Consider the following 25,495-nt stretch of genomic DNA (forward strand, 5'->3'; position numbering starts at 1 on the left):
CGGTGACAGAGTGCTCCCATCCCCTGGTTGCTCCTCTTGGAATCCTCCGCCTGCTCTGTCCCTGAATACAGTAGGCGCTCAGTGGAGATGGGTGGAATCCATTTGCATCAGGCCCTCTCCCCTCCCTACCTTGTCCGGTGCAGAGTCAGCGGCTTAGGGCCCAACTGTGTAATTAAACAGAGCTTCAGCTTGACTTCCATGCCCCTACTCTTTCTTCCAGTATTTGCTCTGGCTCCTCGCTGGAAGACGCCGAGACAATAGCCCTTGTTACCCTCTGTTTGAGTTATTTATTTTTTTCACTTTTCCCTCCTTCCCCTCTCAGGGGACTCGCCTCTCGCCCTCATCCCTCATGTTTTCCCTTTCACTTGACTGTCACTCTCATTGTCCTCCCGGGGCCGGGAACGCGGGGTGACAGGCAAGGGGAGCCCAACCAGGCCAGGGAGGCTGGAAATATAGTCATTAATGGGACCCGCGAAGCCCAGATGTCCTCCCTGAATGTGGGTAATTTGTTTTTAATGAAAAACCACGCGGTGACCCTGAACAAATGAATTTTCTTTATAAGGAGTCTATGTGCAACGGCACAAATAAAGGACCCAAATCAGGGAGACTTAGATCCAGGGTTGGAAGAAAGAGAAAGAAAGAGGGAAGGAGTGGAAAAGAGAGCAAGAGAGATAAAAGAGCGAGGAAGGGAAATTTAAAAATGACAACTGTGTTATCCTGTCCTTTTGTCTAAAGAGCAATCACAGGTCACAAATGCCTTGGGCATTGTCCCGCCAGCACAGGATGCATGACAGTGTGGCCATTTTGAGGTCTTGTTCACAACAATGTGAAGAATACGCACCACCATCTGGATAGATCTTTACAATTTACAAGCCTCTTCTGTGTGTCATCTCAGAGGGTCCACACCATAGTGTGTGTGGGGGGGGGGGGCACAGTTCGTAGCCCCATTTCACAGAGATGAAAACTGAGGCTTAGGGAAGGTGGTCCGCATCAGGTCACACAACAGGCAGGTGGTCCAGGCCAGGTGACAGGAAAAGGACTTTGCAGTTTGGTGTCTGACTATTAGAAACCTTGGGTTAACATTTAGAAGTCGCTTTTTAGAGAAGGGCGCACGTGAGCAGATCTAGGTAAGGGGAGGTGCCGTGTCTGTGCCCAGGAGTCTGGGACTGAAGCAAATCCCCACAGCCCCGGGAACTGGCTGTCTGTCGGGGCGTTGTCAACGTGCAGACTTTCTGAGAGCACTGTGAGTGGGGGATTTCTGCGGACAGGACTCCCCAGCAAGAAGCTGGAGACACTTGGGGAAATGGCTGCAAGGGAATCGAACCTGGAGACCAGCCATGTATCAGCTGCCATTACCCAGGACTTTGTGGTGGAGGTGTGGAGCGGGTAACGGGGAACAGCGGCAAAGGCACTGACTCAGTGGGGGCCCCAGCTGCGGGTCCCACCCCTGGCTTTGGGAGAATCTGCCAGTAGGAAAAGCATGGGAGGCGGTGAGCCCTGGTCTAGATTGGGGTGTGTCCCTGTTACGGGGAGGGTTCTGTTCTCACACATTCCTCACAGAGGGCTGGAGACAGCCCCACACCGTCTGTAGCTGCAGCCGCCTCTGTGAACGGATGGACAGGACCCGACTGAGCCTGAGAAGTCAGCCTGCAAGTGTGCAGATGAGGTCAAGGAGAGCACTTGTTCGGGGTCACGCAGCCCATCAGAGGAAGAGCCAGACCGGCTACTACTTCTTGCTGTGGTAGCTGCCTGCCCTGTTGTTCCCACTGGGGAAATACCAGTGCCCCCTGCTTCCCTCACTCTCAGTTCTTCGCTGAAGCATTGTGTCTCCTGACCTCAGGCAGGCCTGGTATTCCTGGGGTGGGCCCTGGGTGCCCTAGCTTCTAGAACAACCCGGAGCAGGACTCCCACCCCACCTACCCCCACCTTGGCGTGTTCTTCCCAAGCCCACATCTCTCCCCCAGCCCTGGGCCCCAGCCAGCCAGGGGAGAGACAAACCCCGCTCCCAGGCCCATGAGAGCTTCTGCCGGGGACCTATAGGCCATGCCCAGGTCCCCGGCTCTTCCCGCTCTCTGCTTTCCCCCCAGAGCCAGGCAGCTAGACAAAAAGAAATGATTGTTTTCTTTTCCTGGGTTCAGTTTCCCTCTGGAAGTTGTGACCCAATTAGAAAATCAGACAAATAGAAAAATCTGGCCACGACCCCAGCTAAGGTTATAAAGTCTCTGCTCGCATTTCAGTGTCTGCTTCCCTTGCTCTTCTGCAAGTCCCGGCCGGCTCGGGGTCCCTCGGCCGCGCGGAGCGGGCCTTCTTCAGTGCCGTTCTCCTCCGTAATTGATGATTTATTCCCCACTGGCTTCCCAAATGCATTTGAGACAGCTTCTTGACCTTTCAATAACATCAGCCCAAACCTGAAATCCCTGTTCTAAAGTAGGAGGGCAGCTGGTGGGTCGCACGTAGAGGCCCGGGAGAGAAGCCGTGGCTGTGCGCCCCCCTTCATGAGTGGACTGGTTTTCGACAGGGTCCCACCGTCAAGCTCGTGCTCTGTGGCCAGCTCTGCACCTGGAGCTGCCTCCCTGCACGGCTGGGAGCAGGGAGCTCTTTCCTGGAAACAGTTTTTGTCTGGATGTGTTCCAGAGCATGCTTCCAAAACATAGTTTTAATCAAGAAGAAGATCACCAGAAAAACTGGGACAAATTGTGATTTTTGACAGTGGACAATTATAAATGCCGGGAGGGGTTGCCGGGTGCCAGTTGGCAAACAGACGCCTCTGATGAGGTCTTAGATTAATTACCCCACCAGTGAGCGGGCCAGGGGTGCGGTCTCTTAATTGTCCTCACTTGTGGGATGAGTTCTGGTCTTCCTTGCCTCCCTCCCTCCCTTCTTTCCTTGCTTCCTTCATCAGACAATCCCTTGGCTCTTCCTGGCTACTGAGCCCAGTTCACAGAGTGGGCACAGAAATAATTGCATTTCTCAAGTCCTTGGAGCATCTACAGGGAGAATCACCCATGTTACCTACCTAGAATGGAAAGAAACCAGCTCGATTGTGGCAGGTTTGTGGGATTGCTAGGCCCAGAGACTAAGCAGAGACTCCGGGGGACAAGAAGGTGAGGTTTGGGGGAGGTAGGAGCTGAGGGCTTGCCTGCTGACAGGAAGGGATGCTCTGGCCTGTGGCCAGCCTCCCCAGGAGGGCTCCGAGGGAAGCCTGGCCCCTGGAAATCTTCGTCCCTGAAGTGGGTGCCAGGCCCATGTGTACAAACAGGGGGCTCAGTATTTAGGAGTGGGGAGGAGCAGGGAGCTGCCCTGAATGGCTGCCTGCTTTGGAAATTTCTATGCATTTGTAATAACAAAATTACCATAATTTGCTCGTTAACGCAGCTAGATCAGTCAAGCATTGTTCCATCGCGGGCAGGGAGGCCGCGGCGCCTCTCTCTGCACACTCTCCACACCCCAGCCAGCCTGCCAGCCCGTTAGCGCTGGAAATTAGCATGCAAATGGTCCTAATTCGGTGGGCGAGCTGTCAGGCAGCTCCTCTCCGGCCTCGTCTCTGTGAAGGCCCTGACAGCCCGGCTCCAGCGCCGGCCCACCCTCCTCGCTCCAGCCAGGAGGGGCTCCGAGGGGCACCTCCAGACTGACAGCTTGGCGGCCTCCCTCCCTCCATCAGCGCCATCAGGCCTGGCGGCGGACTCCCCAGGGAGCACGCAGGGCCTGCCACCATGCCGGCTGGCCAAAGGAGGCAAGTAGGCAGGTGGGCTGGTGGGGGAGGCTGGCCAGTGCTCAGGTCCACCAGCCTTGGCTGAACTGGGGTAATGGGGGAGAGTCAGGGTGGAGCTGTGGGCCCCCCTCCAACTCGGGGCCTGGTTGGGCTACAGGAACCCTCACTGTAGGTGGGTTCTGAGAGTGGGGACTCTGGGGCACCTTCTCCCACATGCACATCCACGAGGGGCAAATTCAAATCCTGCCTTGCTCTCCCTTCTTTGTCTTCCTGATCCGTCTTAACACAGGACTCACCCTCCCCACACCTGGAACATCTCTGTCCAAATGATGCGTGGAATTCCTTCAGCCATAATGGAGAACTGGGGGAGGCTGGAAGGTGTGTGCTGTGGGCAGGATGCCCTAGATGGGGATTCCGCACCCTTGGGCCTCAGTCCTGCCTCCGGGTTTACCAGCCTTTGGGGGAAGTCACCTTCCCCTCTCTGGACCTCAATCTCTGCATCTTTATAGTGGGGGCATCTTTATGATTGTCCTCCCAGGGCTGCCGGGAGGGTAAGAGAGGGAGAAGGCCCTGCTTTATAAGAACAGGTGCCATCTAGTGAGATCCTCTGTATGCTGGCCATTCCCCAACCCGCGTGCCCTTCACAATAACCCCACCGGGTTGGCGTTGATCTTACCCTGTTTCACAGAGGAGGAGGCTGAGGCCTCGGCTCACACAGAGTAACTTGTCCAAATGGGAGGGCCAGGATAGAGTCCCGTATTGCTTGCTCCAGAGTCCTTTGAACAGGAGAAAGTACAGAGCCCTGAGAGCCAGATCTGCTTTTGAGAGATGCATAATGACGCCACCTTGCAGGCGACTGGCACTCTTACCGTGCTTGGCACATCCTCAGGACTAAATAAATGTGGGTTGAAGAAAGAGAACCCGGGTGGGCCCTGGTAGGACTGTCTTTGGGCATCTGCCGCATCCATTCTTATGTTTCCCTACTAATCCGTGATAGCAGAATGAAGAAGCTGCTGAGGAGAAAGGGGGAGCCACAAGGCTTGAGGTTCCCCCATGCTGTTTCTCAGGAGCTTGCTCCCCATGAGCCAGATGCAGCCCCAAGCCAAGATGCAGGGTTTGGTGAGTGCAGAGCGAGATGGATTTCAGTCCCCACTCAGCTGATCAGCTGGTAGCTCTTACGCAGTGAACAACCCACTCATTCCTCCATGGCAGCCCTGCCCCTTTGTCTGTTTTAAGGAAATCTCACTGGGTCTTTTGAGCCTTCAGATAAACGCAGACGTCAGAGAGACCCTGAGAAATCCCAAACCCCAGCTGGCTCCTGGCTGGCTGGGGGACAGAAGAGGGCTCATGAGCCTGAGTCCCTGCTGCATCACAGTCCCACCCACTGCTCGGCACAGAGCCTGGCACAGAGCAGATGCTCAGGAAAGGTTTAGAAGCCACATTTAATAACATGTGGACCAAGAGAGGAAACAAATATGCAGGTGTGTTGCCTGGGTGAGCTAAAAGTCATCCAGCTTGTAGACCTCAGACCACACGCCTTCAGCCAGCTGTGGCTTTTCCTTTCTGCCTAGTCTTTGGTTTGTTTATTTGGGGCCCAGGGCATGAGCCCAATGGGACTTTAGGGTTCTGTGTACCAATCTCTCAATAGCTGCTCTTGAGCTTTTGAAGAGAACGAGTCCTACCAACCACAGGGTCCCAGACACGATGAGGACAGCTCAGGGGCACATGCATTCCCACCCTAGAACGCCGTCCTGGAGACATCTGAAATTCCCTGGGTGAGACGGGATGGATGCCTGCAAACTGCATTTCTGCTCTAGGAAGAATTGCCCAGGCTCCCCCTAGTGGAGAATCGGGGTGCAACACCCTGTGGCATTCCTGGTCTGTGGCAGTACAGGGCAGGAGTGCCTCCTGGCACCACACCCTTTCTCAGTTTCCCCACCGTTGGTACGTGCATACTCTCCTGGAATCCTCATCACAACCCTGTGGGGACCCTTGGTTACCACTTTTGTTATAGACTCAGTGAGAGGAAGGGGCTGGCCTGATGTCCGGTAGAGCCAGGTACTTTCCTTTCCACCCAACAGCCCACATCTAGCCTCCTTCCATAGGTGTCCTTGGCTTTGGCCAGCTGCCTGTCTGCTTGCACGGCCACACAGCCTGGCCCCTCTCCACCTCATGAGGTTAGACTCCAGATGGCCAGAGGGACCACTCTGTAGATAGGTCAGTCTTCCAGTACGTTTGCAGTAGCCTCCCCACTGCCGTTCTCAGCATGGTCCATTCTCAGCATAGTGGCCAGCGTGAGTCATTAAAATCTGAATCAGGACGTGTCCCCGTTTTGCTCACTTAGAGTAGGAGCCAAAGTCCTTATATCATCTCCCCCTCCCCACTTCCCTCCTTGACCTCATCTTCTGCCTGCTCCCCTTCACTCCCCTCCGCGTCCATACAGACCACCTCCCTTCTCTTCGGACACACCACCTACACTCGTGCCTCAGGGCCTTTGCATTTGCTGGTCTTCTGCTTGGAGAGCTCTTCCCACAGATAGGCACATAGCTAATTCTCACTTCCTTCAGCTTATTATTCAAGAGTCACCTTTTTGGGGCGCCTGGGTGGCTCAGTTGGTTAAGCGACTGCCTTCGGCTCAGGTCATGATCCTGGAGTCCCGGGATCGAGTCCCACATCGGGCTCCCTGCTCAGCAGGGAGTCTGCTTCTCCCTCTGACCCTCTTCCCTCTCGTGCTCTCTATCTCTCATTCTCTCTCTCTCAAATAAATAAAATCTTAAAAAAATAAAATAAAATAAAAAAGAGTCACCTTTTTGGTGAAGCCATCCCTACTCACTCTATCTAAAATCTCACCACTTTGTTTTTTCTTTAACGTATACTATATACTGTATTTTTAATTATTTGTTTTGCTTGTTGTCTGTTTGTACCACTAGAGTACAAGCTCTATGAGGGCAAGGTCTTTTGTCTCTTTTGTTCATGGCTGTATCCTCAGTGTCTAGAACAGTGTCAGGTATGTAGTAGGCCCTCAGTCACTATCTGGTGAATAAGTAAGTGGATAGACTATCTGCTGGCTGCCTTGCATCAAGGTAGACACAGGCCAGCTCTCCCCAGCACACCTGTGGTGCTCCCCCACCTACCCCTGCATTTGCTCCCTTAGGAGGCTTCTCCACTCTTCCTTCCTTGACCCCCAAAGACATCTCCCCTCCTCCCCCATAGCCCCAGGGTGTTCCCCACAAAGCCGCCTCTCAGCCAGGTCTGTGGGCTGGTCACAGAGGACACGGATGAACATGTCAGTCGAATTTAAGAAGGAAGAGCTCTCCATCAGCAAGGCCAATTCAGGGCTGGCCTACTCACTACACTCCTGGGGAAACTGAGGCCTGCACTGAGGAAGGGCCTTGCTGCAGTGAGTTTGTGGTAAAGAAGAGATGACCCCCTGGTCCTTGGAGTTGTGAGGACTGGCCTGAGGGGAAGTCCTGATGCAGCTCCCTGTACGGAACGAGCGCCTGATGGAGCTCACTGAGTCATGGTGGTGGCCGTCATGACCAGCCTGGAGTTCATCCACACCGGCCAGCCCTTCTTTGGGTTCTTAGAGGTTGGCCTCCTTAGGACCTGGGGACCAGACACTAGTGTGCCCCTGAGGACACTGGGAAACTCCTTTGCGTGTTGGCAGTGCTTCTCAAACTTTACTGCAGACAAGCCACCTGGGGATCATCTTCCAGAGTAGATTCTGGTTCAGTAAGCCCAGAGCGGGGCCCAGGAAGCTGCATTTTTAACAAGCTCCCCAGTGATGCTGATGCAGTTACACTCGAGTAGCTACCCACTGTTTCTTGAACTCACTGCACACTGCAGTCACCTCACAAGTTTGGACACATACTGGTATCTGGCCCCAGCCGAGATTCCAGTTGAACCAGCATGGGGTGTGTCCTGGTGTTCTGGGTTTTTCAGAACTCCCCAGGTGATTCTAATAGGCAACAAGGTTTGAGAACCCCTGGCCTGGGTCACTGCCCATTATTCCTGCCCCGAGGGCAGCTCTGCTCTGGGAAAGCAATACGGCTTAAGGAGAAAGGCGTGTGTTGGCACAGTGAGGAAGGGTGAGGAGCTGGGGGGCGCAGGTACTGGAGGGGGAGGCTGTGGAGTCTGGAGGCCAGTATAGGGGAGAGATAAGAGTGAGCCCGGGGAGCCCTTCCCAGCAGAGAAGCAACCGGAAGAGGTGAAGCAGCTGAATGGCCCCTCAGAGCCCCAGTCTTTGGCTTCGTTCTTAACCCTGACTCTGAGAGAGAAATAACTCCCTTCCCCCTCTTCAGCCTCACCTGCCTCTCTACCTGTATCCCCACATGGGTCCCCAGCCACCCAGCATCCATGTAATTTATGTGTGCGCTGCCCCCTCCCGCAGACTGTGGGCTCTCGGTGGGCAGGGACCGTGTCTGATTCATCTCTGCCACCCCAGGCCCCAGGCCCCGCGTGCTGGAGGTAGGGAAGGTGCACAGAATTGAGCGGATTCCTCGGGGCGCACTGGTGCTCAGGGCCTCTGTGCTATGGAGTTCTCAGCACACAGCAAAGCCTGCGCATCGTGGTAGTAATTGTGAAGGTAAATCTTGTCTGGTGTCCTCGCAAACACTTGGTGAGGCATTCCATAAATATGTCAGCAGCAGCATTAAAATTTGATGGCAGGCGGCTCAGGTCGGGACTAGCACTGTGACTTCCCAGCAAGGTATGACACCACCACCTCCCTCTCATTAGTCAGCGGCAGGATGCTCAGGCCTCTGCACTGAGCTGGGCCCAGTCAGGGGGAGGCGATTTCTTCCGAGGAGGACCCCTGGCTGCTCTGAGGGACAGGCCAAGGTCTAGGCCACAGAAAAGTAAGTCAGCTTTGGGCTGACTTTGGGCTGAGAGGCAGAGTCCCTGAAGGCTCTGGGAATGTGCCCAGAGGCTAGAGGGCCCCCGAGCTGGAGGAGGCTGGAGCCCCTTTTGAGGCTGGGAGCCAATAAGAAGGGCTTTATAGTCAGCCTGGTGGAAATGGTCGATTTGCCCCCAAAAGGGCCTCATAGAATACTTTAAAGAGGCATGGCATTAGACTCATCATTTAAGCAAGCAAAGGGTCCTTTAGACAGGAGTCCGGGATGAAAAAGTATTTAGTGACAGAAAGATTGGAACCCAATCTTGCCTACTCCCCCCCCACCATTGTCCATCTGGGGAAACTGAGGCCATGTGAACCTGAAAGAGACATGTTTGAGGTCACACCATGGTAGAGACAGAATGAGATCAGGGGCCAAACTCCTAAGTTAAGGCTTTCTCTACAATCAAGCATTTGGGGCACTTGTTGAAATAAGAGGAAGCTACCTAGAAATACAATTTTCATTAAAAACAAGCCCAAGTGCATCCACTTTTTCAGCAATCGCACAGAGCATGTGCTGTGTGTCAAGGACTGAGTCAAGCACTGAATAGCCCCTCACATTTGTAGAACACTTTTTGATTCACAAAGGACTTCGAAATGCATCAGTATCATTGATTCCTGCAAGTGTTGTAATACCACGTTGTACATGAGGACCTCAGGTTCGGAGAGCTAAAGTGACTTCTCTGAGGCCACTTGACTCCGTTACTGAGAGGCTTAATCAGGGACTGACTGGCCACAAGCCCCCGGGCTCCCCATCCCCTCGCCGCTGCCTGTGCAGAGCATCAGGTCGCTGCTTTACAATTACTTGCAAAAATCATGACATGGTTCCGAGCTGCTAAAGAGTTTCTGGGTTTATCTGGCAGTGTGCTAGGTTAGCCGTTGCGTCGTTGGGGTCTGTGGCCTGTCCCAGGCCAGGACACACTATGTCCTGCTAAACTGGCCTCCTGTTTGGGAGGGGCCAGAGACGAACCTCGTCCGCAGGCTACCCTCCCTGGCAACAGGGGCAGCACGCCTGGACTCTTCTGAAGGCAGCCAGGGCTGACCGGAGGGGCACAGGGACAGGCCCCTGGAACCCGCTAAATGATGAAGCTTGAACATTCACTGAGGCACACAGCTCAGCCATTTCCTACAAGAAGCCCTTCTGGATACCCCAGCTAGAATAAATTCTAACTTCCTCCCTGCTTCCAAACCTGCCTCACCCTTTTCTTGCACCCAAATCTCTAGTTCTGGGTCTAAGAACCCCATAGATGCAGGGAGTTCCTGGAGATCCGGAGCCTGAGACCCACTCGGGGGGCCTAGCCCAGAGCTCTGAATGGAGTAGGGCCCCTGTGAATGCTGAACTGAGTAGATTTACCAAAATCCATCATAGGTGTGGGAGCTCGATTCTCTTGGGAGTCCAGTTCAGTGTTATTCCAACTGAACTGTGTGGAATCAGGAGCCTAACAGTCTAGATCATGGACTGGGGGCTTCTGGCAAGGTCTCTCAAGCAAAACCTTCAGGTTTCCAGACTGAGCATTTTCTGATGGCCACGTGGGTGGTAAGGAAAAAACAACCCTTCCCACTTATCCATCCCAGCTGCGGCCCCAAGGAATGCAGTTTGGTCATGCTCTCTTCTGAGCTATAACTATCAGCGGGTTTTGCTTTGGCCTTTTAAGAACACAAAAGCAAAACCACAATGACGAAACTTAAACTCTTTTGCAGTGAGCCAGGCTTGGTGCTGTGGCTGTGTGTCAGAGAGGCCTGGCAAGGCCTGGAGGGGGCCCGGTCCCTCAGGAGAGCCCGTGCAGCGCTCCTTTCCCCCTGCAGGGCCCGCACCCTAGCCCTTGCAACAAACGTGGCCCTTCCCTTCTCAGTGTGTTTTGCTGCCTTTCTCTGTCTCTCTGTCTCATGCTTCTACCAAAGATCGAGAGCCAGAGTTTTAGGAATGCTTTTCCAGCATGATCTCGTGAGCCGTTTCGGTCTGACACTGAAAGGGGCTGGCCAAGCCATGCTCACTCAGCGAGCCTGTGTGCTGTGGCTGGGCCCCAGCGCGGGGGGCAGCCGAGGTTGTCACGAGCTGTCCACCACACGTGGTGACCCGTCTTGGTTCCCGCCCTCGAGGAGGAGCCAGACTCAGCAACAGAGGAATGGAGATAGGGGTTACAACTACCCCTGAGTCTGAGCAGGGGCCTGGGCCATGGGACTGAGGGCTCAGGGGAAGGTGGGGGAATGCTCCTAGCTGGGACGAGCAGTCCAGAAAGCAGTATTTGAGCTGGGTCTTGACAAGTTGGGAGATTGGACATGAGGAGGAAGAGGAAGGTGGCATTTCAGATGAAGGACACTGCATGAGTGGATGGAGAGGGGCCCCATGGGGCATGCGGGGCATGACTGATGGCCTTTGGAGCAGGGAGGCCGTGGGAGGTGTGGCTCAGAAGCTCGCTGGGACCAGACCCTGTGGGTCCTTGAATGGCACAAGGGGGCTTCTGGTCACTGCCTCGCAGGCTTGTTTCTCACAGCTGTGCTGCGTGTGGGCCCCCCCCGGGGGAGGCACACCAGAGACCGGGACTGCCGTGCCGCACACCCATACACACAAGGCAGGCGTTGTCTTGCACCCAGTGAGGCTGTGAGAGCCATTTGCACTTTGCACGTTGTCTTGTCCATTGTGTGCGTAGATGAGGGCATTGGACCAGAACTTTGGGATAATACCACAGCAGGAGAGTAGATTAAAACAGAACCGGAACGGCTCAAAGGGGCCATGGCATAGTCAGGGGTCTCCAACGGAGACATATCTACAGGGGCCAGTCTGGTACAGGAAGATGGGAAGTCAGCCTCCGGGGACAAGACAGTAGTTGCAACTCGCTTGTGGCCGATGACACCCTTGCCCCTTGAAAACACGGGGCTGACGATCAATATGTTTTGATTGGCCCCATGTGGCTCGAAGGCCCCAGTTCTTGCCTCTGATGGAGCCAGCTGGTGGGGTCTGTCATGGGTCCCACAGCCCACGGTGGAGGTGCTGAAGATGCGACGGTAGTGTTGTTTCCCTTGGGTTCCCCAAAGCGTCCTTGCGTTCAGGTTCCCGTGGTTGCAGACAGCAGGAATTTGGCTAAAGGCACAACAGGCTCCTATCTACAGGGGACCAAGTTGAGGTCCACCATGGTCACGCAACTGCCTCAAGGCGGGCCAGTGGTCTCGTGAGGGCTCACCCAGCCCCTCCGTCCAACTGCGAGGCCCACGGCTCTCTCGAGAAGCAGAAACAGGAGACACATTCTGCATTCGCTCCCTCACTCTTGCCCTCTCTCTCGGTTTTTCTCCTCTCTGTTTTTCTGAAGGCCTTCGTGGCTGGTTTGAGCTGGTGAGAGAAGAGGTTTTTCCCAGGAATGGATCGATGCTGGGTGCCAGGCTGTCCCGGCTGACAGGACTGACCTTTACTGAGTCTGTTCGGGTTTTCGTCTCCCTGTTGGGAGCCCACGGAGGTCTTCCTCTGGAGAGAGGGAGGTTGAGAAGCGGCGGCCTTCCAGGGGGCCCGTCTGGGGGTGGGTGCAGTGAGGGGAGGAAAGGGGAGAGTGTTAGTGCCAGAAGCCATTTGAGGCCCCTTGTTCGAATCTCTGAAGTCACTCAGAGGCTTTGACAGAGCCCCAGGATCCGGTGTGTGTGCACACACCTCCCCCGACGCACATCCGTGTGTACACTTGTGTATACACGCATATGTCTGTCTGCATGTGTGCGTGTATATACGTGTATGTTATACATCCAACACCTAAAATAGTAATATATATGCAATCATACCTAACGTGTATACATTTGAAAGCAGGTGTCCTCTCTCTAGCTATAGACGGCCATGCAGAGTACCCGCTGACTCGGGGGCGTGGTACGTCACAGGGCTGTCCAGGACCACGGGGAGGGGCTGGCCTTTTCACATCTTTCCTTCCTCCTCCGCAAAGCTTTGCTCTCAAAGCCCAGCTTCAATCCTTCAGAAATAGAACTTGGCTGGGAAATAGAAAGTCACTTTGAAAGACTTTCCGTATGTTAATTACAGCCGGCCAAGGTCTCGAGCAGAGGTGGGAGCCCACCATCTGCAGATGGGGTCGGCCCCCGGCGAGCTCTGCAAATCCCCATCATCTGGCAGGTGTCGTTTTGGGTTAATTAAGAGCTACACTGAGCCGGTTTACCTGTCACTTCTGAGAATTTTAGGAAACTTCGACTTTCTTGCCATCTCTGAGCTTTTAGCAAAGGAGAAAGAAAACATCTCTGATTTCTGACAATTTTCTTGGCCCTGGAATCTCCAGGAAAGCTGCCTTAAAATAAAAAAACTTTTCATTTTAATCAGTCCTTTCTAGTGAATTCACTGATCTTCACCACTCGTTCTTGTATCTTTGGAAGATAGCAGTGTTCTGGGGAAACCCACCATTTATCCTAAATTTCTTAAGCCTCTGCTTTCTTTCTCAGTCTTCGAGGAAAGAACATACATTCCTCAGCTTTATTCTGTTTTAGCAGCTTTGGAAGGACTTTCGATTTGTGTGTCAGGGACCTCTGTCAGCAGTCAGGGCTGTGGTCAGAGGGTCTGGGCTGGGAGCAGGAATGACGGAGTTTTCTCTACCATCAGTGATGAGAAGGCACCAAGTCCTCCCCACACCAGGATTTGCAAAGATCTGTAACTGCTAAGTCATGTGATCTTCACAAGCTTCAGGAGTAGAGATTTTTTTCTTCCTTCCATTTTACAGACAAGAAAACTGAGGCTCAAGAGGTAAATTCATGTGCCCAAGGCTACCCAGCCTACGAGTGGCAGAGTGTGGCCTGGTCCACGGGTCTTGGAGTCTGACTTCAAAGGTCATTCTGTCATCTCCCGGGTAGACGGCTCGGGGCAGGAGTGAAGGGTGGAGCTCACCTGTGGGTGTGGCCCTGGACAGGAGCCTGCCAGGGGGCCAGCCCTCTGTTCTCAGGCCAAGGACGGGGTAGTCTGCCTCCTGTGCCACAAAGTCCCGTCATGTCCCAGCTGCCTGGTCCCACCCCCTGGCTTTTGCTCATGCAGTTGCCCCTCGGGCCCTACCACTGCTTTCCCCGGTGCAGAGAGCCCACCAGAGCCAGCTGGTATCTTCTGGCACCATGAGATCAAGTAAGCCGGACTCAAACCCTTTATTCCCTGCCTCGTGGAAAAGCCCTATCTCCTCCCCTAGATTTCTGCCACGTTTCCGGGCGAGGCTCCCTTTCACACCCTCGGGCTCAGGCTCCCTACATCACCCAGTGCTCAGGCTCTGTGATCTCTGTTGCTCTTGGGCCACATGCTTTCATCTCAGGCCCACTGGCCACCCAGACACCGCCCTCGGCCACCTCTGATTCTCATGTAGGAAGAAAGCACCAATCGAGTCGGCTTTACCGAATGTGTCTGGGATGGTGGCTGGCGGAGACGGTGGTTACAGACCCCAGGAGGGACAACTTAAAATGGGAATCTAGACAACCACTTAAACGTTCCTCACCCCCTCCCCTCCCCACACGGTGGCTTGTTAACAGCTCCTGCATCTGCCCTTTTCTCCTCCGGTAACAGAACCTCCCAGGATACAGGGCCTTTCTTATGCACAGCGCTTGGGTCTCTGAACTCCACCCCTAAGCCCGGTAGGGGCTTTCTTTTGCATATGCGAGAACTCAGTGACAGTGGTACAATCCGTTTCAGGGCCTTCTTGGTTTCTAGAAGGGGCGCTTCTTCCTCCGCCTCTCTCCTGCTTCCTCTGCGTCCTGGGTATGGGGAGAGGGGAGTGCTCTTCTTGGAGTAACATTACCTGGCCTCCCCTCTCACCAATCCTATAATGTAGGCCCATGTTCAAGATGAAGATACTCTGCCCAGAGAGGTTCAATCACTTACCCAAGGCCGCACAGCCAGTAGGCGGAGGGCTGAGTGCAGCGCCTACCCCTGCCCAGCCCTTCCACAGGAATGCCCGCAGCCTTCCCTGACCCCTCCCTGCTTTCTGCTCCCACAGCATCATATGGGGAGGGGGGGGCCCACCCTGCAGTGCTGACTCCGAGTCTGTTCTCACTGCAGTCCTGGTTTCCCCTCGGGACTGCTCCCTCCCAAGAGGCTGGGGATGGATGACAGGTTTTGTTGGTGAGAGTTCCTAGGGGCTTATATGTGACCAACTCCAGACGCCCAGGAGCTGTCTCTGAGGAGGGCCCATGTGCTGTCTGTGGACAGTGAGACCAGATGACGGTCTCACTGTCCACTGACTGACAGCCGTCTAGGCTGGGCTGGCACCCCAATCTGCCTCACAGAAACTTTTCTATTAATGCATCAAGAACAGTTTGCCCAGTTTAGGGGGTTGGTATTTTTGAGAGATGCCAAAAGTATGGGTCGGTTAGTGGAAAGAAACAAGGGGCCCCTGTTGTCCTTTGTGCTGGGCAGTCAGAAGAGAAGGTGCTGACTTATTTAATTCATCTTTGTCTGTGAGTGCCGCTGAAACACAATGTTCCATTAGTTTCCGGCGTGCACCATGGTGATGCCACCGTTTACACGTTATGGCGCTGCTCACCTCCAGCGCGGCTCCCTTCTGGGAGGTGTTTATCGTGTGATCTTTGTGTCTGGCCAGCCAGCGGTACTGCGTTGTCTCCCAGGCTTGGACTGTGGCGGCAGTCACCTGGCTGGTTTCCCTGACCGCAGGCTCCCCTTCTCCAGCTTCTCCCCCAGATCCTGGCACTGCCTAGTCTCCCCTGGGTCCCAGCTCTCATGGGAGAAAAGCGTCATGTTCTTGCCCCACCCAGTTCTGCTCTGGGGCTTGCCTCTCTGCTGGGCCTCACGATGACCCCGCCACGCAGGGGGTCACACTCGGACCAGTCCCACCCCAGACCTTTGCTTGTGCCTGGGAGATCCTCTCCCTTCCTGGCTCGCATGCTCCCTGGCACCCCAGAAAGTGCCCCCAGTGCTTCCCCCCACTTCCGCTTGGTCGGACAGGATTCACTCTTCTAAGCAGCTATTGTAAGGTGTGAAGGAAAGAAGGTGAATGTTCCTCAGGTGTCATGAGTGTGGTGAATTTAAGCAGGGGAGATGAAGCAGGAGATTGGAGCCTCCAGGCCCGGAGGAGCCAACAGCAGGTGGGACCCGCTGAGCCCCCGAGGACAGGGCCTCCTTCCTTGCTAGAAGCATCACGGCCCCTGAGAAGTGAAATTCAAGCTCTGCTGACAAGAAGGGCCTTTTTAAAAAAAGAGACAGAGGCCTAAGATGGGAAGGCAGAAGGCCCTGGGCGGGCAGGTGCGCGGCCAGCCTCAGAGTCCTCCCACCTTCCTGAGCCTCCATTTCCTCACATAGAAAATGCAGACAGTTACACCCATCTTGTGAGCGTCATAGGATTGTCAGGAGGGTTAAATGAGATGCTGGATGCCAGGGAGGCTTTGGTGAATAGGATCAGGTCATTGTCATGACCGACATTTGCTGAGCATTCGCTGTGTGCCAGGCACTGGGTGTATCACCTGTTCAGTCTTCACAGTGATCACATGCAGTGCGATCTATTAATTGCTCCTACTTTACTGAGGAGGATACTGAGGCACAGAGAGGCTGAATGATCCGCCCAAGGTCACAGACTTAGGAAGAGGCAGACTCGGGAATTAAATCCAGGCAGTCTGGTTCCAGAGACCTTGCTCCCAGCCTCTGTGCCAAACTGACTGAGGACCGCTGGGCTCAGTGGTGACCTGTGGGCTTGAACCTAGGCAGTCTGCTGCTTCCTGGCCACCTCTGGGGTCAGGCTAGGCCAGGTCTCTAGACAGGCAGCTTCCTCGGTATTTGACGATGGGCCTCCCCACATCTCATGTGCCAAGGACTCTCTACACTAGCTTTCTGTGTGGCACTTCAGATAATCAGCATTCCAGAGTGTCCAGCAGGCGGCCGGACTGCCCGCACAGGTCAGCCTCATGCCCCGAGGTGCTGAAGCTCCCCTTACCCTGAATGCTCACTCTCCCAGGGCATCTCATAGAACAGGGCTGGCTAAGGATGCCCATAAAGTCCCCACTCAGCACACCAGCGGCGGGGCGGGGGGGGGGGGAGGTGTTCCTGGGGATTCTCATCTTCCACCAAGGAGCAGGGTGGTGTTGTGAGTGGAACCCACCAGTGGATCATATAAACTGGTTTGAATCCTGGCATGCAGCAGGTGCTCAATACACCCCTGGCTCTCAGTACCAATAGCAGAAGTAGTGGGAGCCATCATCCGTGTCCCTGGTTCACTGAGGTGTACCTGTTCATTCATTCAACAAAAGTTTTCAGTGCCTGCTAGATTCCAGGCCCTGTACTAGACCTTGGGATGGAGACGTGAATTTGACAGAACTCCCTGCCCCCATGGAGCTTCCATCGTACTAGAGGAGGCAGAATTAACAAGATAAGCACAAAAACAAGAGATGTTGGGTCGTGATCAGTTCTATGGAAAAAAATAAAGCAGGAAAGGTTGGGGTGGAAGGGGTTTCCATCTTAAATTCAGTGGTTTGGAGATGAAATTGGAGCAAAGCCTAGGAGGAGGTGAGGAAGAGAGCCGTGCACACATATGTGCGGCAGCGTCGTGCATCAGAGGCAGGCAAGCTGCCGGCCATCCACGAACACCGACCGTCTGCTGTGGATGGGGCATTACAGGGGGAGCGCGGGGGCGGGGGTGGGGGGCGCACAGGCGCAGAGAGGACTCAGACCCAGACCCGCAGGGCAGACACTCCCACGTCACAGGGGACTCCCATGTAGGTGCTGTGGGATGCTGCAGGAAACGGAGGGCACCTGAAGGGGGGCTTCCCAGAGAAAGAGGTATCAGAGAGCCAGCTTGGGGACCAGGTGGTGGTGGAAGGTGTAGGGTGGATAACACAGACACGGTTAACTCCAGCTGAATGGACCCAGGACCTGCACTTCCGGGGGCTGGAGATCAAGGAGGCTTCCCGGAAGAGGTGGCCTTGGAGCTGAGCCTGGCAGACAAGCATGATGTTGCTAGACGGAGGAGCAGAGACGGCCTTTGCCAGCACAGCCTTGGTGCCCTGGGTCCAGGCACAGCGCTGTCAGGAAGTGCCTCTGATGGGGCAGCCTGGAGCCCTGAGGGGAGGGCAGCTGTCCCCCTTCCCCAGGCTCCTCGGTCTCTCTGATCCCTCTCCCTGTCCCCTAGGAGGGGGAGGCACTGATGGATATGCGGAGGCTGGGCTGCTGCGGCCCAGCACTGTCACCACGCTCTCCCTCCCGCCGCCGGAACCTGACACCCTGACCACTGAGGCATAAAAAACAGAGAATTGGAAGGCTCAGCCTGTCAGGCTGGGAGTGGCCCCCAGAGAGGCCTGAGGAGAAGCGTGTGTGTGTGTGTGTGTGTGTGTGTGGTGTGTGTGCGCGCGCGCGCGCGCACACACAAGCATGCACACTCTGCCTGTGGTTGGCTGTAGAAATGGGGAGGAGGCCAGCTGGGCCCAGGGGGTGGGAGCGGCTGGCCCCTCAGGCCTCCTTTATTGTTCTTGCCCTACCTGGTGGAGCCCCAGGGACCCTACATCTGGGGCCCGGATGCTGGGGCAAGAGCAGTGCTCCAGGTCCTGCCTTCTGGTTGGTCCTTCTGGAGGCTCCTACCCTTTGGCACCCTTGAGAGGAATCCATGGAAGTACGTCAGGGCTGCGGGTGGTCTCCTGGGGCTGTGTAACTCCCATCACCACTGCCAGGGAGGGGCCCACCTGCTCTGTAACCAGGGGCCTACAGGGCCACTCACCAGCCAGCTACCAACACAACCAGGGTCCGGCCCAAACCAGGCGCTCTGGGAATCCCAGCCACAGGGAGGAGACAGGCAGGGTCCTTCCTGCTGCAGGGCCAAGGCAGCAAGGTTTGAAGGCAGGAATTCTGAGCTCCTTTCCTATCACTGCCTGGTGGTAAACAGGCCCTCCTGGGGCTGCAGAAAGAGCACAGGGAAGTGCCAGACACAAGGAGCAGGGCCCCAGGAGCAGCTGGGCCAGACCGAGCCATCCTCAGGTCCTACTGTGCCTTTCCCCAACGCTGCCCTTACCCTGGCCCGGCTCCTGGTTTCTGCCTGAGCACCCCAGCCGCAAACAGCGGCCCCCCTCCCAATGCCTGGAAGTCCCCGACCTTCTGTGCTCTGCTGTGCTCCCCAGCCCTCTGGCCTCCCTTCATCTCAGCAAAGTGCCATCTGCCTTCTCCTGGGTCGTGAGCATCTGTCTCACCCTCCCCGTTAGACCCATGCTCCCAGGCCCCCGGGAGCAGGCCCCTCTGGAGTCACAACACAGAGGGCCAGACTAGAGCTGAGGTCACCTTTGGCTTCTCAGTTCAGAGCCACTCAGGAAACACATGGGCAGTGGAATTGAAACCACACTGGGGCACTGGAGTGCCTCAGTCAGGGCTGAGAGCCAGGCCGGGTGCCACTTTGAACTTGGATCAAGGCCATTTTGTGAGAGACCCTGGGCATCAGTTTTCTCACCTGTAAAATGGTCCAATAACCCCAGGGAACACCTGGCACACGGTAGTTTCATGGTATGCATGTTGGAGGCTGGGATTCACTTCCTCTGCTAAGAAAAATGTTACAGGGGGAAATACGAGGCTGGTGTTAGCCATCCACTTGATTAAGGACGTGGGCCAGACTTGCCTTTACTGATTATGAGAAGCAAACACCACTGGCATTTTCCAAACCTGACCTGACATTTGGTTCCTGTTTCTCTCCCCGCCCACCACATGCAGGGAGTGAGTTTTCTGGGAGCCCCTACAGCCACCCTCAGTATCCCTCGTACAACGACTCCTGGAGGTTCCCCAACCCGGGGCTGCTCGGTGAGTACTGGTGGAGGCCCTGTCGGGCCCCTGGGCCATCAGCTGCCCCATTAGGGCCCCTCTTTGGGCCAGGGCCCCTTGACAGCCTGAGGTATAGTCCCTGAGTGGGGGTGGGTAGCTTGCCTCAGGTACCTGCTATCCGGGAGTTGTGATGGGAGCCTCGGACAGGAAACACCACGCCAGCTCCGCTCAAGCCCTCATCCCTCCCCCAGATGTTTTGGTGGATAAGGGAAAATGGCAGAGAAGGGAAACAGAGAAAAAGGGGCATTGAAGGAATAGGGGGAGTGTAGGAAAAGTGCCTGCCTGGGAGTAACATATTTCTTAAGAATCATTGAATCTTCCAGTGAGAAATCTCTAAGAGGCAACAAGGAGGCAGCAAGTTGGCAAGAGCCAACTTGGATTGATTGGTAGCGGCTACCTGTCTTGATAAGGACTCTGAGGCTTAGTGATTGATTAGTGATGCCTGCCGTGGACATCAGCAGAGCTCCATTGGAAAGTTGATGGTTCTGTGCCTGAAGGCCTTCTGCGTCTTGCCATTCCCAGCTCAGCGGGGACCCAACCTCTACCCAGGCCTCAGGCTGGCATATTATCCATTGTTGGGGCCAGCCTGATCTGTGTACATCATCAAAGATATTTGGGCCACTCCAAAGACCAAGCAGGGATAACTCAGCCCTCAAAAGGCCAAGGAGAACCTTTTGTTTTGTTGAAATGAACTGACATGAAACCAGCTGGTGAGTGATAACAGGAGCTGAAGGTTCTGGAGCATGAAGCAGGGGCCCAGGGCTCACAGATGTCACTCACCACCTGGGGGCAGAGCTAGCCAATGAGCCTGCACACGGATCCTGCCCTAGCAGTCAGCTGAGGAATTCCTACACAGGTTGGGAAAGGCTCAGAGACCACCCAGGCTTGTCTGTCCAGTTTAACAAGGCCAGCTTAAGTAGGAGCCTATTAATTCCTGGATTCGGAATTTATTTTAGGACTGGGAAACAGACTTCACCAGAAAAGCAAGAACGTGGTCCCTTCAGACTCAAGTTGCCAGGTCATGGGTCTGTGATTAGGTGACTAAGGCAGACAACGTGACAGAGACACCATCCCTTCCTGGCTACCACCCTTCTGTGCACTTGGGTCTCAAGCTGCCCCCAGCTGCCCCGAGCATTCTGGCGTGTCATGCAAAACTTGCTGGTACAATAAAGAACGATGCCAGTTAGTACTCCAGGTCCCTATGCCTGGAGATTTCATTTTATAGAAGACTAGGATCATACTACCTGTGGCCTCCTGGAGGGGCTGATCTGTGGACTTTTTTGGTTATGGTAAAAATCAATTCTAAGTATTGGACCACGTCTCCACTTACCTAATGCTTTTCCTGAAAACAGCCCCTCTGAGAGGTCCTGGTCTCTGAGGTGGCCCAGCTGTCAGCCCTAGGAGGCAAAGGCTAATCATAGTCTCCTTGAACCAGAGTCTTTCAGAGGGGTAGGGGCAGAGTGCTGGGTCTGGAGCCTGAGCAGGTGGCAAAGGGAGGGTGGGGCTAGGCGGCATCTGGGGCCTTTGCTGTTCAGCTGGAGTGAAGGCAGTTCACATCCCTGGGTATTAGGCGTGGGCTGTGTGCCTGGTATGGAAAGATGTGGACTCTGTCTCAGGGAGCCTCCAGGCTGGGAGTGAGGGAGCCCCAGGCAAGGCTGTCCGTGCTGGGAGGGTGCTCAGTGCCTTGAGAGGAGACCAGAGCTGGTACGGAGAAGAGGAACTCTGTCCATCTAGACTAGTACCTGCTCATTGTGTGAGCGCTGGGCAAAACTCTTCATGTGGGTTACCTTACTTTATCAACAGCTGTTCTCTCTATTATACAGATGGAGACAGTGAGACTCAGGAAGGGTTATTAACTTACCTGAGGTCACACAGCATGCAGGTGGCAGAATGAGGACTCAAACTCAGATTGCCCTGACCCCAGGGTATGATGTGGCACTCTTACTCTCCCTGACCAGTCGAGTCTGAACAGCCAGGAAAAGAGGCCTCATCCCTCCACAGAAGTCTTGAGGGGCCCAAATACTCCGACCATGTATGTGATGAGAACAGCTCTGATCAATTTTTGAAAGCCAGGTTGTTATTCTATTTATCTGCCAGACTTTCTGTTGCAAACCACAGAATCCACTCTGGCTGGCTGAAGCAGAAAACCAGTTTATTAAGGGATATTACAGGCTTCCAGAATCTCCAGGAGGACCAAAGAGGCAGGTGTGGGACACAGGGCCGGGAACATCACCCAGCCACACCACCAGCGCTGCCGGAGCCCTCCTGCTGGTGCCAGTTGGCTCTCGGCTCTCTGCTGCCACTCTGGCCAGGGTGCGGGAGAGCTTGGCCCCGCCCCCCAGGAGCTGGGCGTCTCTGCCATCCTAGCCTACCCACTTCCTCCTGCTGCCCCCTTCCCAATCCAAGTCGCATGCAGGAGGCTCTAACAGGCAGAGCCCAGGGGACACACTTGTGCCCTAGCAGCCAGCGGAATGGGAGAACGAGTTCATTCAAAGAGGCGGGCCTCCCACCACAGGAAACCCTGCAAACACAGGAAAAGTCGAAAACAATGTTGGGCAGTTACAAACACGAGAAATGGCCCCTGCACTTCCAAAGTCTGTAACCTGGGGAACCACAGGTCATCCCCCAATTGGGGCCTCAGTTGCCTCGGGTGTAAGATGAGGATAATTACCACTGGCAGCTTCGTTCAGGCAAGAGCTGAATATGACACTCTCCTGAGGCCCACAGCTCTGAATAAGCAGTGATCCCACTTTCTTGAAGATGAGTGAGATGCCAGGCTCACTGTGCCATAGTCTTGCAAATAAGTTCCAGGCCCATCACACCTACCAGACTGCCCTTTACCCAGAGTGTCTTCAGGCCGTTAGCTACAAGAATCCCACTGGACCAAAGAGGCAGACTGATTATCTCTCGGGAAGGTACCAGGGGTGGGGAAAGCTGCTCTGAGGCTCCTTGGTGCTCCTGCTAGATCAGTGGGAGCTGCAGAAACAGGTGAGACCCTACACACACACACACACACACACTCTCTCTCTCTCTCTCCCCCCCCCCCCCGTGTGCTCACATGCAGTGCCCGCACCCCAGCCAGCGTGGTTGAAGTCCCCTTCACAGAAACACCGCCAAGCCAGGCTGGGCAATGCTGCCCTGGTGAGGCTGCACATTGACTTCTCAGGAGAACTCCCCTCCCCCTGAGCCTCCTCTGCCGGAGCGGCCTGCACGTTGTGCACACAAGGCCCAGCCAGGCCCAGCGAACAGGCTGGGAGGGCACAGAGGCAGGAGGGATGGGGAAGAAAGCGGTGGTCAATTAGGATTAGAAAGGGTGTGCCCGTGGCCGCTCTAAGGGGATGAGGAGTGAGCAGGAGCCTGGAATGACTGTGTCAAGAAGCAAATTGATGATACTGTGAATTAGGAAAAAATGACAGAAGAAAAGGACAAGTTTATTCTAGATGGAGGTCTAACAGGCACCAGACAGAGTGCTTTGTACGGTGATGTGTTCATTTCTCACGGTAAATGCAAGCATTTTTGATTTTTCGGGACAGGCTGGCCAAGAGATTAGGCTTTGGAAGGGGAGTGAGTCAGAGCCGGGGGGGGGGGGGGGGGGGGGGTGTGCGGGTGAGAGGTGGCCTGTTGGGAACTCGGAGGGCTGAGCTGGGATTGGCCCAGGAGCCTTACTTCTATTTGCTGCCCCCGGAGGCCCCTTTGTGAGGGCAGTCCCTGCGGTTTTCCCGCTCCTGTGCCATGCCCAGGCCTGCAGGGATGTCCCCACCACAGACACACACACATTCCTCTCTCCTGGGCTCATCTGAAGGCAGGATGCAGGGCTGGTACTGCAGATTCTCTGTGGGTGACTGTCCTAATGCTGTCCCCACCCCAGAAGAAAAGAGCAGAGGAGGCTGGCTGACAGGCATCTCTGACCCAGGGCTCCAACTGGGAAGGTGACAGAGGAGGCAGCAGAGAAAGCCATCTCTGTGAAGACTTAGGCATGGGATTGGTGTCTCTGCCTCTGGAACAGCACAGCAAGGCATTTCCCGCTCCTCCTCCATTGTCATTGCTGCCTGAGTCATACTCCCTCCTGGGGGCAGGGGCGGGAGGGGACAAGGGAGGAAGTAGTGTGTCTGTTCATTGGGACTGGGTTTGGAGGGCTAGTGGCACGTGCTAAAGTGCCTCCCCCATCCTGCCCTCTAGATTACATACTAGCTGTGTGATCTTGGGGAAGCTACTTAGTCTCTCTGTGCCTCAGCTTCCTCATCTGCTACATGGGGACGATTCTAGTTCCTACCTGGCGCAATTGTTTTGGAAATGGAAAGCGTGAATAGCTGTAAGTGGCTTAGAAAAGTGTCAATTTCCAAAGCACTTTCACATCCTTGTCTCAGGGTGCCCTCATATGGCCCCATTGTGACCCCCTTTTACAGATGAGAAAACAGACTCAGAAGCCACTTGTTCAAGGTCACTCAGCCAAGAGTGATAGAGTCCAGGCCTTGGTGCTCAGTTATGGTATCTGGGAGAATCACGAATAAATATGAGTCCACTCCCCCAGGGAATTAAGCAGCTCACTATTCCCACCCCAAGAGATGCATGGTCTAGTGGCTACCAGGGCCCCCACTGCTGTCCACCTGGACAAACACAGCCCCCCAGCGTTGGGTAGACTGCACTGTGGTGGGAAGAGTCCTGAATGCAGGCCAGGCTCTGGCACTGAGAGGCCCTGTGGCTTTGGGCACTTGGTGTTGGTTTGTTGAGCCTCGTTTCCTCACCTGTAAAGGGAGGCAATGGCCTAGCATCTCTAAGCTTTGTGGTTCTGAGAATCTGCTGGTCTCCCTGAGCCCCCCAGACTCTTTCATCCCTGGGGAGGAGTTCTGGCACAGCGTAGGCCTCCTGGAGGCCTCGTCCGAAGCAGGTAGTCCCAGAATGAAGCCTTGAGACAGTGGGAGGAACCCAGCTTGGCTCTCACCCTGGCTCTGTCTGGAGGTCACAGGCCGCAGGACTCCACCTTGCCCTTCTCCCATGGTCTCCCATACCTCAGGCTCCCCATGTCTGTCTCTTCCTATCCTTCAAACCCAGCCCAACCCACATCCTCCAGGAAACCTGACTCTGCCAGACTCATCTTGCATTCCCCAGAGCTCTTTTCTCAGAGCTCTAATCCCCCTGCAGACTCTGAACATTGGTCTATGAGGGTTGTGATTATTGCCCCTTGCTGTCCCCAGTAGGGCCAGAAAAGAAATGAGTGAATGGGCAGGGGTCTCCGCTATTGTTTGTTTACTCAGTGCTGCTGTGATTTACTCATCCAGCCTGGCTGTGAGCACGTGCCACGTGCCGGGCTACAGACTGGGGACTGACGGCAGACACGGGGAAGAGCAGGGCCCAGCCCCTGCCTGTGTGGGGCTCTCTGTCCAGGGGTGGGGCGGGGCAGGGGGAGACGCAGTAAAAGAGGTGATTGGAGCCCCTGGTCCAGGCTGCAGAGCAGGGTGAGCTCAGGGCAGGGGCTGGGGGGTCTGCAGGAAGGAGCGGAGGAAGAGGCAGAGAGGCCCGAGAGGGGGATGAAGTGGGCTGACTCCCCTGCCCTGGAGGCGGAGATGAGACAACACGGGAAAGAGAGCGGTGCGAGGCCGAAGAAGTGCTTCTCCGCGGGTGGTTGCTGTTAGCGTGAGGGTACCCTTGAGACCTCTGCGGGGTCCGAGTTCACGGGAGTGTGGTATGTGCGTGGTGTGGGGCGGGCGGGGGGACATCCCGAGAGGTGGGCAGAGCTAGGTCACGAAGTATCCACAGGGCGAACTAAGAAGTGATGGCTTTTCACCCTCTAGGTCAGAAGTTGGCAAACTCGCTCTACCAAGGGCTGGATGGTAAATATTTGGGGCTGCGCAGGCCATGTGGTCTCAGCTGCAGTGTTTAGCTCTGCTATAGTAGCGTGAGAGCACCCACAGACAGCACAAGGGCAAGGCTGAGTTCCAGTACGACGTTATTGACTGAAACGGGCAGCAGGGAGGATTTCAGCCGAGGGCCCCAGTCTGCCTACCCCAGCTCCAGGTGGGGAGGAGGCCTTGAAATCTTGTGAGCAGGAAGCCACCCTGATTAGGTTTGCAATTTGGGGAACAGACTGGGACAGAGATCTTGGTGGCCTGGGAGGAAGGGGAGGAGGAGGGGGACC

The 25,495-nt window shown here is 55.2% G+C and overlaps 1 protein-coding gene across 6 annotated transcripts in view; it reads left to right on the forward strand.

Moving 5' to 3' along the window:
• The window catches only part of PAX5 (paired box 5), a 190,425-nt gene that overhangs the window by 158,233 nt on the left and 6,697 nt on the right, over positions 1 to 25,495 (forward strand). For 4 of the 6 annotated variants that reach the window (XM_027616734.2, XM_027616736.2, XM_027616737.2 and 1 more), the window contains one exon: positions 19,252 to 19,338. The exons of the other annotated variants lie outside the window; for them this stretch is intronic. In XM_027616734.2, the coding sequence (XP_027472535.1) occupies positions 19,252 to 19,338 (87 nt within the window). The remainder of the gene's footprint in view (positions 1 to 19,251; positions 19,339 to 25,495) is intronic. 6 annotated transcript variants of the gene reach the window in all.

The sequence above is a fragment of the Zalophus californianus genome, chromosome 13 (assembly GCF_009762305.2).
Source record: "Zalophus californianus isolate mZalCal1 chromosome 13, mZalCal1.pri.v2, whole genome shotgun sequence".
Lineage (NCBI taxonomy): Eukaryota > Metazoa > Chordata > Mammalia > Carnivora > Otariidae > Zalophus > Zalophus californianus.